The sequence below is a fragment of the Rhinolophus ferrumequinum genome, chromosome 10, assembly GCF_004115265.2.
Source record: "Rhinolophus ferrumequinum isolate MPI-CBG mRhiFer1 chromosome 10, mRhiFer1_v1.p, whole genome shotgun sequence".
Classification (NCBI taxonomy): Eukaryota; Metazoa; Chordata; class Mammalia; order Chiroptera; family Rhinolophidae; genus Rhinolophus; species Rhinolophus ferrumequinum.
This window is the reverse complement of record NC_046293.1, coordinates 23200993-23216764: the sequence shown is the minus strand read 5'-3', so window position 1 is coordinate 23216764 and position 15772 is coordinate 23200993. Positions and strand designations below refer to the sequence as shown.

Here is a 15772-nt window from a genome sequence, read left to right as displayed (position 1 = left end):
TCATAAAAAGAAGGAAAAAGGGAGAATAGGACAGTGCTTGGAACTGTTTCCCAAGGTATTTTTACTGGTCCTTCACCCTTGAAATTAACTTTTACATGGTCATTACTTTTGTGAGTAACTTACAAAGCTATATTCCCCTTCCCATTGTACCCAATTACAGTGGAAATTAAAGGATGGGAAAGATAATAAAGATTAGAATTAGAAGATGGAAAATATACTAAAGATAATTCAGAAATACTCCATTTATTTAGTATTATCAATTTTTTCAGTGTAGAAAATACATTGTTTTGAATGCCTACTTTTGCAAAGCAATGAGCTATATACAAGTTGTATGTATTGAATTATTTATACTCCTGTCTTGTTCCATAAAATTTCTGAAGTGGCTTACAAGAAAAACAATAAAACGGCAGAATATAAATAATAAATTAAAAAATAAGAACCAGGAAAAGCACAAATTAAAATAGAATGTCAGAACTCAGAGAGAAAAATAGAAGACAACCATTCAAACCATAAGGCCCGCTCGTTTCCGCATTTGGGCTGCAGATTTGACCTTGAGCCAAAGTGAAAGGGGAATTTGGTTAGTAGCACTTGATGTCCTCAGCAACATCTTTCTGTATAGACATTTTTCTGAAATCTTTCATGCTATTCTCTGCTTTCTTATATAGATCAACACATATTCTGTATGTAAATGCACATACAACTTATCTGGATGATTCACGATCATCACTAAAAACATAAGTTTTTATTTATTTTTTAAAAATATTTCCTCAAGCATCATCAAAGTATTACGAAAGTTGTTTGCCCCACACTCTCTGATTTCTTGAATTTTTGACTCTGGGAACCTCCCTCCTTGAGGTTTTCTATATCAGTTTTATTTTGTTGTTTGGGAGACAGAAAAACAAGCTTGTAAGAATTTGGGGTAAAGAGAGAGTGAAACTGCATTGAGGGAAGGTCTGGAGGATTCTGCTGTGGTTTAAGGTACATAATATTAGGAATAGGTTTTATGAAATCGAGATGCTGTTTCTTCTGGGTTCTCTGTCATGAGGACTGAGAGAACCAGATAAGAGATCTCTGTACAAATAAGGTATTACTGTAACCAAATCATAAGGATCCCTTGCGAGTGTATTGTTGTAGGCTTTTCAAGGTACTTTCACACTTATTATCTCATTTGATCCTTTAAATTCCCATGCAGAGTTCAACAGACGTTAACTAATTTCACAACAGAGACATAATGGGGTGCCCAAGGTTAGCGATTCAGAGCCATAATTGAACTTTTTTTTTTTTTTTTGGTTTTTCTTCATTGTTCTTTAATCAGTTAATAAATGGATGAAGTTATTGGGGAAAGTTTCTCAGAGAGTTGGAAACTGAGGTCTTCCCAGTGTTTCATCTATTCATTCATTCAATAAATATTTATTGAGCACCTACTATGTGTCATTCATATTCTAGAACTAGGGAATAGAGTAGTGACTCCAACAGCCACAACAGATACCAATCCTTGCCTTTATGGGACTTACTTTTGAGGTAATATTTGAGAAGAGGAAATAAGCCACATGGCTGTCTAGCAAGAGAGAGACATGAAAAGAAAGCAAATAATAGAAAGGACATGCTGAGGGCCACTCCAGAGAATCAGTTAGGGTCCCAACAGGAACAAATGACACACTCAAATTAGGAAAATTCAGCATGGGACTATTAATAGAGAGACTATTTGTAAAGCCTTGGATGGGGAATTTCTCTCTTATTTACCCCTGGAAGTGAGGGCTTCCAGGACTAATGTACACATGATGTTCAGAGACTAAATGTATTAGTGACTTCGGGTTCTGCATAACGGTGGTAGCACGTGAGGGATCACACACTTGGCCCAGACCCACGATGCCTTCTTAATCATGACGTAGGGTCAGCAGTCAGGACCCTGGGAGTTGAGCCCGTCACGGAATGCCTTTCAAGTGCATGTACCATGGAAAGAAATGCAAACCTCCTTGATCATGTCAGAAGACGACAGACACCTCTCCTGTTCCTTCGTGTGGAAGTTATTGTTGCCTTTTCATGGACAGAAACATTGCAGATTGATGGAGCTACGTTTTCATAGACATTTTGGTGTCAGAGCATTTACAGAACTGTATGCTTTGGGTATCTCCTCTCCCCACTCAGGAGACGATGTCTTAATTATTTTGACCGAAGCCAGACCATGTTGTGTGTTGTAAACATCTGGTTTATCATTCATCCAGCTGAACTGGTTTATATTTTGTTAGAAGAAAAGGCTTGGGATTAAAGGCATTTAAGTCATTAAGCACATGTCAAGACAATTTGGTGATGGGTAAATATAGTCTCTGTTAAATGCACCGTCTGGGGGCTCTGGTTTAGATTTATGTCCGGCTGGAGTACAGGGATGAAAGCAGAATGCCGGGTGGACTGGGCCCTGTTCTGGGGGGATCAAAACCAAATGGGTTTTCAGGAGTTCAGCACCGTTCGTCTAAGTACCGGTCCTTAACAGAGCAAAGTTTCCTTTGAGTTTGGCCTGGAGGGAATAGAGCTGTAGTCCCTGTCACCCAGTGTCACTTGCAGATTTAATGAGACTCTCTCTGGGAGGCAGCCCATAAACTGTGCTTTGATTGAGCCCTTGTGTCCGGGAAACCAGAGATGTCTTGGAAGCTAAATGCTGGGGCTCAGGTTTGTGTTGTGAGTGTGTGTTTTCAGGTACCAGTGCTGGGCCTGAGCCCACCCTTTTCTGTGCCTTGGATGCAGAGGACCTATGGATGCAGAGGACTGATGTTGCTGGGCCTGGCTGGGTCAGGCTGTGCTGAACTGTGGTCAGTGCCAGGCAGAGAGGAAGCACAAGTCTTCCCTTGGGGATTACCGTTCGAACAGCGATAGGTATGAAGGACCCGGTGATTTGATGGGACTTAGGGATCAGTGAAGGTCCTCAGTGAGGTATGCTTTGTTTGGGTTGAGGCACTGCTTCTGTCTGTGGGCAGAGGAAAGAAAAATGTCCTCCATGCTTTCTCCTTCTTCCTGGCCCCCCCTTCTGGGAGTAATAGGACGAGAGGTTGGGCCTGTCTCTCCCTGGGTCTAGAGCAGAGAGGAAGGGATATAGACGTGATCCTAATGAAGAAAGCTTTGCTGTTATGGCCAGATGGATGGTGCGTGATGGAACCAATTAGCCCATTTTTGCTGAAAAGAAAGGAAAAAATTCAGAATTTCAATTTTCAAAGCAGGGACTCTTTTTAAAAAAACGTTTGATTATTTTCTTCTTCTTTCAAACTGATTTCCATGCTTGTTTGGGGGTAGAATCTTGGTTTCTGAAGTCTGTGGGTGAATTGAGAGGCCCAAACAATTCCCATTCTTGGATGAAGTCGTGGATGTATAGTTACTTTTCCACTGGCCTCCCCGCTCCCAGTTCCTCCCTCTTTTATGTCCTATTCCCTTGTTCTGACCTGTGGACGCTGATTTGGATTACCCATATGACACCATCTGAAAAAGAGGAGGACATGGGGACAAAGATGCATTCCCTGACAGGATGTAGGGGCTATGGCAATCTGGGTAAGGATGGTGTGCATCATTTTGGCACCAAGGCAAAGAACCATTTGTTGGGCTTCCTCTCTTAGGAAGTGGCCCGATGACCTGAAGTTTAAAATCTCTGCATCAGCTCAGGTTACCACAGAAAACTGGAGTAGTGAGGGGGGTGGGTGCCTGTGATAAATGGGAAGAGACACTGAGATAAGTTTAGCCATAGGGTGGTTACTCTTAACAACTATTATCGCTCTGTGTTGCAGCAGTGAATTAGGTGCCATAAGAGACACAGGTGAGAGGGGTGTGCTCCCTGACCTCAGGTACCGTGTAGGCCTTCGGGGCACAAAACCATCAGCAAAGTCCTAGAAGTGAAGTGAGCTACTCACTTGAGGCACGCAGCTCCCAGGAAGCTTTAGTTGCAATGGGGGTGTGGGGGGACGCAACGTGAGATCTCCAATGATCTTTTAGTGGATCCGGCAACAGGACCCAGGAGTTCAGGTTGTCAGCCTAATGCTCTCAGACTGGGCTACTGTGCTTAGCAAATCTGAGAATTAGCAGAAGAGTTCAGCACCTGTTTAACTTTTCCCGTGCAGTTTTGGGACTGACTTCAGGGTGTACACTGCTGCCGTGGCAACCAGGGGATGTGCATGCGGGAGTGTGGGGGGTGGGGTGGGGCAGTGTGCTGTGGAGAGCCAGACCCACCCGCCTGTGATGCTTCAGCCTCTATCCATGTTGACAGCCCTTTTGTAGCTTTGAACTCCCCCCACCCCCTCCTGATGTGGGACTGACTCCTCCCCTTGATTATTGTAGGGTGGCTTCACATGGCTGTGGTTATGGCTCTTGAACTGATTAATGATGCTCAGAGTGAAACTGTAGTCTTGTGAGGAGGACAAATCTGCAGCTCATTGAGCCTTGGGGCACCCCTCCCCCATGCCCGCAACTCACTTTACCTACCCTCTGATCCCCCTACTTTCCAGAGTTATTTCTGGTGTTTTATGTTTATGCCAAGGAAGAAGTTTAAAATCAGGAAAGAACTGGCCCTTTGGTAACCGTGCAGCACCAAACACTCAGCTCTCAATTCATTGGAAGACGGACACTTCCGCTGTGAGCCCCCTGCGGCTTCCCAAGGGATTTTGCTCCCACATGGGGCCCATGTCTGGTCTTTCTGGCATCGAGCCTCCTAGAACTGAGGCAAATAGGGGCAAGGTTTAAGAAAGTGGAGGTTGATGGAGGAGAGAGGATTGTTTCATAGCCTGTGTAGTCTCTGAGCTTGCGGGTGGGGCATTGGGTAGGAAGGGGGGGTGGGAAACCATGAATTTTTAATGAGTAGCTGTTGTCTAGATTTGTTATTCAAACTTGTTCACCCAGAGCCCTGAAAATGCAGATTACTTAGACTTTGGACATCACAGTGTTTTCCTCCAAAACCAATTTTCTCATCTCATCTCACTAATATCACAGTCTCTCTGGAAAGAGTGGCTCAGGCCAGAAAGCATGTTTGAGATTAGGGAAATCACCATGTACCAGAGATTTGCCCTCCTCCCCATCTCCGTGATTAAATGTGCCTCCTGGCATGGCAGGATCCTTGATACTGTGAGTTAGTGAGAAATAATCTCTCCCATGAGGGACCCAGTGACCCAGGACAGACTATCCTGAGTCAGATAGAACATCCAGACCACGTCATAGTCTCTGAATCCAACCATGAATAAAACAAGTAAATAACAATGCCTCGATGCTGAGCAGAAGATTCTCTGTTGTGAGTATATTGGAGTAACAAGGACAGAGCCATTCATTCATTTAACATATACAGGGTTGCTGTGTGCAAGTGGTGTGAAGTACTGTTGGGAATTAAAAAATGAACGCCTTGTGTGGTTTTCAAACTTTGTGGTCTCAGGACTCCTTTATATTTAAAAAAATTATTGAGAGCACCCAAAGTGCTTTTGTTTAGGAGGGTTATATCGATCAATATTTATTGTATTAGAAGTTAAGACTGAGAAACTTTTAAAGTACAAGACTACACAAGCCCACATTCCATTAGCTGTCAAGGGGCTGATGTTGTCACATGTCACAAAACTGCACTGTTACACTTGTGAGAGAATAGGAGTGACAAAGCAAATAATATCTTAGTACTATTATAAAGATAGTTTTGACCTTCTGAATCCCCTGAAAGGGCCATGGGGACTCCCAGGGTTCCCCAGATCGCACTTTGAGAGCTACTGCCCTGCTGCCCCCTATCTCAGGGAGCTCGTGATCCACAGACAAGTGATGGACAGTAATACGCACGGCTGTGAAGGAACAGAAAGGTGCTAGAAATGAGTTCCGATAAAGTGCTGTGGTGTGTTCTGGCATATACCTTTATTGATCATAATTACAGTAATTCACATGGTCATTCTTACGCTGTCACTGAGCACAGATATTCTCAGCTGATGTTGGTGGCTCTGGAGGTGGTGGTGGGGGAGGAGAGTTATTAGACTGGAGGGGTCTGAGTGTGTGAGGACTGGAGGAATATGAAGTTTGAGCCACGTGTCTGATATTAAAACGTAACCTTTGTATTTGGGAAATGAAAAAATACTGCTCTTACACTAAGAACGAAAGCTCGACGAAAATGTCTAGACTGGGTGAATATAGAGGAGACCGTGTGCGTGCTTCTCAGCTGAGAGGTGGGTGAGGGTTTACCATGCATCAAAAGACAGAGGTTAAGAGAGAAACCCCTGCCCTAGAGTTACTATTTTCATCTTCCTTTCTTCCATAGGTATTAACTCTCTGATAGCAAATAATATCTACGAGGCTGCCTACCCACTTCATGACGTGAGTACCATTTCCGTGGGCTTGCTCCCCCTAGTCTTCAAAAGGTTGAAAACCACAGGCAACGCAGCGGGTGGATCTATGCAAGGCGAGGCAGGAGTGAATCATGACATTAAAATCGCGGGCAGATCCTGGACTACTCATGGCTGATAATAAGCCCCAGTTTGATTTTTGCCAATTGTCTCAAACTATCTCTCCAGTTATTTCCCCAATGGCAAAATGAATTGGTTTTGTTTGAGCTTCCCCTGTACTCCCTGCCTGAGTTTAGGGGCGGGGGTTGGGGGGTGTGGGGTTGGGGGGGCGGGGGAGGGGAGAGAGGGGGGAGGAGGGAAGTGTGAGAAGACAGATATGATTTGCAAGTGGTCAAAGGGAGGAACTGGTGAAGGTGGTGGATGGCGGTGGGAGAGAAGCCTACAGCCTGGGTAGTACACAGCCTGGATTGTCAGACCCTTATATGATTGGAAGTGATGTTTTGTATGTGATAGTTCTATGTGGGTGTGAAATTCCTCATCCTTAATATGCAAATATGTGTCAGATTTTTTTTTTTTAACTTTAACATTTTTGAAGGAAATCACTCAAAATTCCTTATGCTATTGTTTGGTTAACTAAAGAAGGCAGAGATTATAATTAAAGCTTTTCTTGAGTGGGAGTAATGTTATAAACATGCCACAATACAATGCAAGGACCTTCTTCAAGACAATTCATGAACTTCACTGGCCCATGAACTAAATGCCCCCACCTCTGCACTGTTTATTTGATTGGTCACATCTTTAGCACGGGTCACAGAGTTGTGCCAAAGGAGGCCACCAAAGTGGGGATCCCTGAGTGCCTGAAGGAATTTCCCAGATGACAGCCTTCTCCTCGCTGACGTCTTTGCTGTGGGCATATGCGAAGTTAGGTTCTGCCACTTATGGAAAGGGGCGAGCATGACATGGCACAGGGTGGTTTCCTGTGCTATGCTTGCCCGTTTACAGACACAGCCTCTGCAGTTGCATCTGCTGTGAGGAAGCCCACGCCACTCTGTGGAGCATCTGAGGAGAGCATGTTTGTGAGAGGCTGTCCACAGGAAACATTGCAAGTGTTGATGACTTAGGAAGTGGAACTTGGTTCCTTACCATGTCATGTTTTTGACCTTCCTCAAATGGGAGTGAAAGAAAGGGATGACATCAGAAAATAAAAAGGAGAATCCTTTCTCTGTGTCTAATAATTCCATCAGCTTTATCCAGCATCCCTTTCTCTCCTACAGGGTGAATATGATAGTCCAGGGGATGACATGAATGACAGAAAGGTAAGCCGGCCTTCTGCTGCACTGTGTGCTTAGAGCACAGAGGACCATGGGTGGGTGAGGAACTGGACAGAAGTGTCCTATGTTCAATTTACCTGCTTATATATTTTTGAGCAGTTCTTCCCCAGCTCCCTGCCTTCCAGGCACTTGGGAATGTGAGGGTCGTTTCTGGTCATTGATATAACTGTGTACGTGGGGGAGCTGATGGTGTTTAGTGCCTGGTGGACCAGCGACGCCAACCATCCTGAAATATATCCAACAGTCCCACACAAAAGCATCATTCCCACCCCCTGATGACAAGAGGGACTTAACTGAGAAACAATAAAAGTCCAAAGTCCTTCATTTATAGATGGGGAAACGGAGACAAATAAAGAATTGAGCAGCTTGTCCGTGATAACACTGCCACAATGAACAGAGGTGGGACTTGGGACAACTCTGACTCTCAAGTCCAGCATCCCTGTAAACATGTATTATTATGCATTGTCTTTTTAAGGGGGACATCTTTAAGTTCTTTTTATCCTCTAGGCAGACAAGTGGGGTATTACAGATGAGAAATCTGAGGGAGAGGGAGGCTCATTCGTGCTGCGCATTCAGATGGCTGGGAGGAAGAGGTTATAGTTAGGGGACGGCACCGGTCCCTTTGGAAGGCTCTCTTCTGTGCCAGTCACAGCCCTGACTGGACAGCTCTCTCCCCAGCCCTCCACCTAGATCCCGTGTCTTCTGTTTGCTGATACCCTGGGACTGTGGGCGTGCGGCCCTTCCCAGCCATGGCATGGTGCTCTAAGGACCACCCAACCTCCTTAGTGGTGACTGCCCTTCTGGTTGTCAGCCCCTTCATGCCATCCTCCACCCAGCGTCTGCCAGCCTTCAGCAACTCTGATGAGCAGAGGTGGGAGGGGTGAGGAACTGAAGCCCAAGAAGTCTCCCTCCCCCCACCTCTGTTGTCTGGAAAATCATTCATCCCCCAAGTTGCCTTTTGAGCAGCCTTCTTTTTATCCTGCCTATTAGTCCCTGTTATGAAGTGTTAAGTATTAAAAACATAAAAGGTCTTTTCCAGAAATACTGCTGTGATTGCTTACACATGTCCCCTCTCTGCCTGCCCAGGGAATCTGCTGTAGTATTTCGATGTCTTAACCTCATCTGTTTTCTATCTGATGCTAATAGTCTCGGTGTTTAATTTCCTGAAAAGTCCTGGATCAGATTTAAAGGAAAGGAGGAAGCATTTCTCCCCACATCTCACCTCACTCACCCCAACCATTTTCTGCCCTCCCACTCTCTAATTTCACATTCCTCCCCTTTAAAAAGTGATCACCACCATTGCCCACCTACGAAACCTCCTGCTGGGCGGGTGGTGAACCAGCTTGTCAAGGTAGAGCACTTGACAGGAACATTCCAGAGACCAGGAACACACAGCAACTCATGGGAAAAATCAGCCGGCCCTCTGTTTATCTGCACAGAGGCAGAGAGAAGCAAACTGTAGATTATCCAAAATACATGTGTATTTGTCTTTGCAATGATGCTATATTATTATTATTATTAACAACAAAACCTTTAGCAAAACATTTTCCTCCAGGAATTGTTTTGCTTAGGCCAATAGAATTATTGCACCATAATTATTGCACCATAATTATTGCACCAGTATGCACCATAACTTGTCAGATGGGTAGAATCTGGGAGGCAGGGAGAGACCAGCTAGGACGGAAATGCATCTTGGTGTGTGATTCCCAAAGACGATGTCAAAAAGATGTTCCTCGGTGAAGGTGGACGAGTGCCTTTGAAAGACAAGAGGCCCCTTTCTTGTGGCTTTTCTTAGGTTTGCTAGTCAGTCCTGGTGTCCTTGTTTTCCTCTGCCAAGGTCATGGTTAGGGAAACACACTGTGCTATGATGAAGGATAAGAGAAATCACGAATGAGAGACAAAGCTTTTTACTGTCCATGGTGGGTTGGGAAATTGATACCCAGCAAGGTGGGGAGATTGGTTCCAATGTCCACTCATGTCTGTCAGGTCAGGACTGAAACCCTGGTCGGTGCTCTGTAGCATGGTTGACACAACTTCTTATGTATGGCGAGGGGAATTCTCAGGACAGTGCAGGGCTCCTTCCTGCAGTTTCAGGGGTGGATGGGTGGGGCCTAAAAGGTATCTTAGAGAGGAAAGAGCCAAACCCCCTGAATACAGGCAGCATATTTATTTGTTTGTATTACATTAGCATAGTCTACTCTTCTTTGGGAGGGCTGCAAGATTTTGGTTGGGTGCAAAGGAGAACCCTTGAATTTGTTGTTGGAGGATGTGGAGAAAGAAGGTTTGGGAGCTACAGTGTGGGGTTTCCTCTCTGGGGGACTTTAGGGATCATTGCAAGGGCCTCTCCAGCTGCCCATCCTGCCAGTACCTGGATGTTCTCCTTTACTCCTCCCTGCAATTTGTGGCTATTTCCATGATTTCCCTGAGGCCCAGGCTCCTGGTACACAGATCCCAGGCAAGCCCAGAGGCCCTGGAGAATGCAGTCTCCTTCTCTTCCAGCTTGCCTCGTGCAGTTGTCTCGATGCACTCAGCCCCAGCTAGGGGCGGGAGGTCTCTCTTTCTCTCTCCCTCCCTCTGGAGCACAGAGGTTTCCCACCTTGCTAGAAAGCAGGGCAGCAGGAAGAGGCAGCAGCATGGGTGTGTTTGGGTCCCTCCTTGCTGCCAGCAGCCACCCAGTTCCACAGTAGCCAGACCTGCCTATTTTTCTCGAGGATCCCAGGGGAGTGACTGTTAGCATCCTCTGAGAGCTATGTGACCCCCCTGGCTCCCAGTGGCTTCCCCACCCACTTATAGGGGAGCCCAAGGCACAACATTAGAATGTTTTTAAAACCTTGGTCCTGGATTTTCCAGCTTTTGCAAATGATGGTCTACTCTGTGGATGGTTATGAAGTGACCAGAAAAAGGTGTGCAAAGAATCAGTCCTGTCTTTGTGACAAAAAAGCCACTTTTCTTGGTGTCACTTGAGGGTTCCTTTTCCCATCCCGCACACCTTCCATTGTGCTAATGGGAACACCTGGATAGTTGAAGTGACTTGCCAAAAGTTCAAACAGGTCATTGCAGGATCTAGGAGTAGAATTCTATTCTCTCCCATTGAGGTCCATCCTGTCCCATCAATGCCTGAATGTTGACTACAGCTGGCATCTTTCTGTCTGTCACAGGTCCAGCTGCTTTCTGAGGAACCTGTAGCCTCAGAGAATGCCATGAGTCTCAAATATCTTGCTGTGCTCTGGCATTGCAAATGGTTTTAACAGTTGGGTTCCTTTATAGTCTCATGAAATACTTAAGCCACCGAGGTATCACTGTCAAATATGATCCCTCGGGAGCAGAGCTGGCCACTTGTATGCTGTGATCCATCAGGTGGGGCGGTCCCTGTGGGTTGTTGCTTCTTGCCATAAAGGTTTGCAGTCAGACTGACAACGCCTGATTACTGCCGGGGCCTCTGAAATCAGGCACTGTCCATTGAGAAAGAGCTGCAGACCCTTCATGCTCTACTTGCAGGCATGGCCAGTTGGTGCAGAGGACATGGTGTAGCTCTAAGGGAGGAAGCGGATTTGCTAAGAGCTTTGTTAGAAGGTTCTAGACCCTGCAAGTTTGAAGGGATTGTTACAAGTTACTGCAGATGCCCTTCCGCACTTGATCACACCACGCTAATCACCATGGGGCTGAGACTCCAGAACATGCCTCCTTTCACCCTGACTGCTTGTCTGTGCTGGTGTTTAGCACGATCCGCTTAGTCTCTTAACTGTGTGTAATTATACATTTGTAAAGATAGGGAAGGGTCTAGAGCACTCTGCACCCTCCTCCCTGCCTCCCCTGCAAGGATGTGTGAGCTGGCCTGAGCAGAGCCACATGGGCGTCCAGGCAAACCTGCTGCGTCACTTCCCAGACTTGCTCCGTAGCTCCATCTCTCCTGCAGGGCTGCCTAGTGATTTCCTCCTCTGTGTCCATCCAGACTGTCTGCCATCGAGCTCAAACAGCTCTCTTGGCTCATCCCCATCTATCTCCACAAACAATGGATATAGCTCTGTGCTTACTGGGTACCACACTAGAAAGGGACTTCCTGGAGGTTTCTTAGGGCAGATCCGGGATCCAACCGGGAGTAAGTCTTGTGAGCTTGGCTCTCAGTTTGAGCCTGAGCCAGCTGAGCCATACTGGCTTCTTGAAGCATTTTCAGTTTTCCCCTCCAGGGCAGTGGTAGGTGGGTGTTCTTAGGCTCAGGTTTTGGCTGGACAGGTGGCTTAGAGAGAAATTTTCTCTAGAGGACAGAGCCTATGAGGCGGGTTGTGACGTCCCACAGCCCTCAAGGGAGGAGGCCTTGCCCGTATCTCCTGACGCAAGCTGGCCTCCCTTGGGGCCACAAATGATGTCACTGTGACAACCAGATGCTGGTGAGTCCAGGGTTTGCACTGGGGAGAGAGAATAAAGACCCAGGGCAGTAGAAACACTCAACATGAGGGGGAGGAGGAGATGTAATAATAACAACAAGATTCGTAATAATAACAATAAGAGCCACCTGCCTGCAATGAGCAGCATCTAAACTCATAAATTCAGACCTTCCTCTGCCCATCACGCTCTGTGTTATCCCTTTTTGTGTCTGGGTTTCCTACTTTGCAAACAGTGATAACTTTGGGGCCAATTTGCTCTATCAGGCTATGTGTAGTTTCTGGTTCTATCTTTTGGTGGTTTGGAGAGATTATGACAGTAAAAGTCTATAGCCATTAAATAGGAATGCCGACTCTTGTCTCAGTTTTCATTTCATCTCTTTAAAGATTCTTAGACTAAAGGATAGCTTCTTGTAGGGCTGAGGTTCAACTGGCTGTCCAACATGCCTGATGGGAGTAGCTTTTCCCTGGCAGAATTCCATGAGAATTCTGTGTGATGTGTGAGGAGATGTGATGTATAAGGAGAATACAGAACATAACAAGGTAGCAACTGTATTATGAATCTGTCAATTCTAGACATATAATTTGATTCTGTGCTGACATCTATTCAGCATGGACATCTAGATGATGTCTAATGATGGTTTATTACCAAATTACTCCATTTACTTGTGGATAATCTGTGAAGCTCACTGGCCTGGTGTTTGAAACTGTGGTTTGCCCTTGGGACTGACACACAGGTTTTGTCCACATGCCAGTTCTGCTAAAGTTGCCATCACAAGGTAGTATGGCCTGATGTGTTTGGTGCATCGTTTCCTCCCTGAACCTCTAGAATGTGTTCCACTCAGGTTTTGCCCCCACACCCCGCCACTGAAACTACTCTTGTCAAGGTCATCAGTGGCCTTCAGGTCACTGAATCCAGTGGATGCTTCTCCATTCTCATCTGAACTGACCCATCAGCAGATTTGGCACAGCTGGTCGTTTTCTTCTGATTAAAATCCATCATCCCTTGGCTTCCTGGACACTACATACTTCTGGTTTTCCTCCACATCACCGCCTACTCCTCTGTCTCTTTTGCTCTTCTTTATCATCCCCTTGACCTCCAAGCCTTGGAACACCCAGGGCCCAGACATCAGGCCTCTTCGCTCCCTGTTCTCCCTTCCTTGGACAGTGCAGTCCTAGTTTAATGACTTTACAAATCATCTCTTCTCTGATAACTCCAAATTTGCATCTCCAGTCTGAACTCTCCTTTAAACTCCAGACTTTTATATCCAGCTGCTTACTCAGTATCCCCACATGGATGCCTAAAGGGCATCTGAAATGAGCACATCCCAAACTGGTTCCATCCTTTCTAATCTATTCCTCCCACAGTTTTTATCAATTCGGTAAATGGAATCACAATTTACTCAATTGCTCAGGCCAAGTTCTCATTTTTTTTTCTTTCTATCTCCAATCCAACAGTAAATCTTATTGACTCAACCTTTAAAATATAAGCAGAATCAATGACTTCTCACTACTTCTCCCACTACTTCCATGGTTCAAGCCATGATCAACTCTTCCCTGGACCACTGCAACAGCCCCTCTTCTCCTATGCCAGCTCTCAGTCTATTCTCCACCAGCAGCCAGAGCGAGCTATCTATAATCTGAATCATTTGTCCCCCATTGCCGCAAATCTCCTAATGGCTTCCTTAAAATTCCAAAGATTTTAGCATGGCCTAAAAGTCCCAGACTGTCTGCCAGTACTTAATGCCAGTACTTTCTGGCATTATCTCCCGTTATTCTCCCCATATTCTGCCCCAGCCACACACTCCCCTGTTCTTCCCAGGACGTACCACATGTACTTTTTTTCAGGGTCTTTACAAAAGAAGAATGTTCTGCCTGGAACACTCCCCCATTTCCTTCAGGTCTCAGCTCAAATGTCACCACTTCAGAGAGATCTTACCTTGTCATTCTGTCTAAAATAGCACCCAATCCTATTCACCTCCTTCATATTCTACTCACTTATCTTGATTTATTTTTCTTCATGGCATTTATAAGTCTTATATGTTTATAGTATATTTGTCCCCACACACTAGGGTGTAAGCTCCATGATAGCAGCAACTGTGTTTGGTTTACTGCTGTATCCAATGTCTGGACAGTGCCTGGCACATAGTAGATGTTCAATAAATGATTGTTAAATGAGTGAATAAATGAATGCCAGGCTCATTTTGCTGGACTAAGCAAGACAAGGGAATAAAGAAGGAGGGGTTATGATCGCTAGGTGTAGCATTGCTCCAGGGTGTGATAAAGGTCACCTTAATTATTTGGGGAAGAAGTCAGCTTCTAGCGCTTCCTGCCTTTGGACTTCTCCCTTGTGTGTCTCATGAGAATTTTCCTAGAAGCTGGGCTTTGGGGGTTCAATTTTGACTTTCTAGTCATCCCGATGGAGCCATTATGATCGCTTCGGGAGGTAAAATCTCGACTTGTTAGGATGGACAAAAATGGTGACCAGTTGCCCCACACCATCTCTGATCTGTTTTCCTATTTTTCTCGTTTAGCTGCTGTATCAAGAATGGGCGTGCTACGGAGTGTTTTACAAGTTCCAACCTATTGACCTCATCAGGTAAGATGTGGGCGGGGACTCTCGGGAGGACTGCAGAGATACAAATCCTGAAAGATGTCTGTCAACCTTCTTGGCCCCCGGCAGACTGTTGGCTAGGCCTCGAGAGCTGCTTTCCTAGGTTGTATTGTCCCCCTGCTCTGTGTCTTATGGATGGGGAAGCGCTCAGCGACAGGGAGGAGAAGGGAGGCTGCGTGGGGCAGCAGAAAATGGAGACTGATACACCATAACTTCCGTTTTAAGTTCTTCAGCACTGTGATCTCTCTCTCCCCGCGGGCTCTTTTTTCGTGTGTGGGGGAGGGGCGAATGGCGTTTCATCTCTTTTTGTCCTGTAGATTAGTCCTAGAGAGAAGGATCTGGGTGAAGCAGATCCGTGGGTTATGCCCAAGTGGCCACCCTGTCGGCCAAGGGAAGGAAAGACCTTGCAAATCACAGGAGGAATGAACTGGCTGGTCTGAGGGAAAGTGGGCTTTTTGTGGTTTCTCTAAATTAGAAGGGAGGAGATACTGGTTCCTGGAATCCCTTCCTTCAGTGCTCCCCCTAAAATGATGTCCTGTTACTCTGAGAATTTCTCCAGCTTCTATAGAACATTGGAGAAAAGTCTTTTCAAAGAACTTCCTAGAATGCGCTAGGTCTGACTAGCATAACGTGGGTTGAGGGCTCTAGGAGCCCAGTGAGCCTCGGAGTCCAGCTTTCCCATTGGAACGTGGGGAGGCCGCACTGTGATGTGGGAAAGCACAGGGCTGAGCGTCTGGAGACTTGATGCTCATCCAGGCCTGGCCACTAAGGGCTATTGTTTCTGTGGGGCAAGTTTCTTTGCCTGTCTAGGGGCAAAGTCCCTCTTTGGTCTTCAGGATTCTCATTGTCCTGACTTGGGAGGCTGACCTGAGGGATCTGTGAGGAACTTTGGTGTAGCGTGCTTATTTGGGAAAGATGGCTCTTGATCCCCTGACTGAAATAATGGACCCAATGCCACCCAGTCACGTGTGGCTCTTCTGATGAATGAATGAATCAGGAGGCAAACACAAAAGAGTGTCCCTGGCTGATTGCTCTGGGCTAGGACTGCGAGAGGGGCAGCAGCCAGAAGGATTGAGTCCAGAGGGAGGAATTCCAGCTTCTTCTTGGATGAAGAAAGCTGCCTGGGGGCCACAGTCTGGGCAGGTTCACCTCCCACAGAGATGT

General features: G+C 46.1%; 1 protein-coding gene across 2 annotated transcripts in view; it reads left to right on the top strand.

Moving 5' to 3' along the window:
• The window catches only part of ANO2 (anoctamin 2), a 309555-nt gene that overhangs the window by 108547 nt on the left and 185236 nt on the right, over positions 1 to 15772 (top strand). For both annotated transcript variants that reach the window (XM_033117469.1, XM_033117468.1), the window contains exons 8-10: positions 6257 to 6312; positions 7556 to 7597; positions 14529 to 14593. In XM_033117469.1, the coding sequence (XP_032973360.1) occupies positions 6257 to 6312; positions 7556 to 7597; positions 14529 to 14593 (163 nt within the window). The remainder of the gene's footprint in view (positions 1 to 6256; positions 6313 to 7555; positions 7598 to 14528; positions 14594 to 15772) is intronic.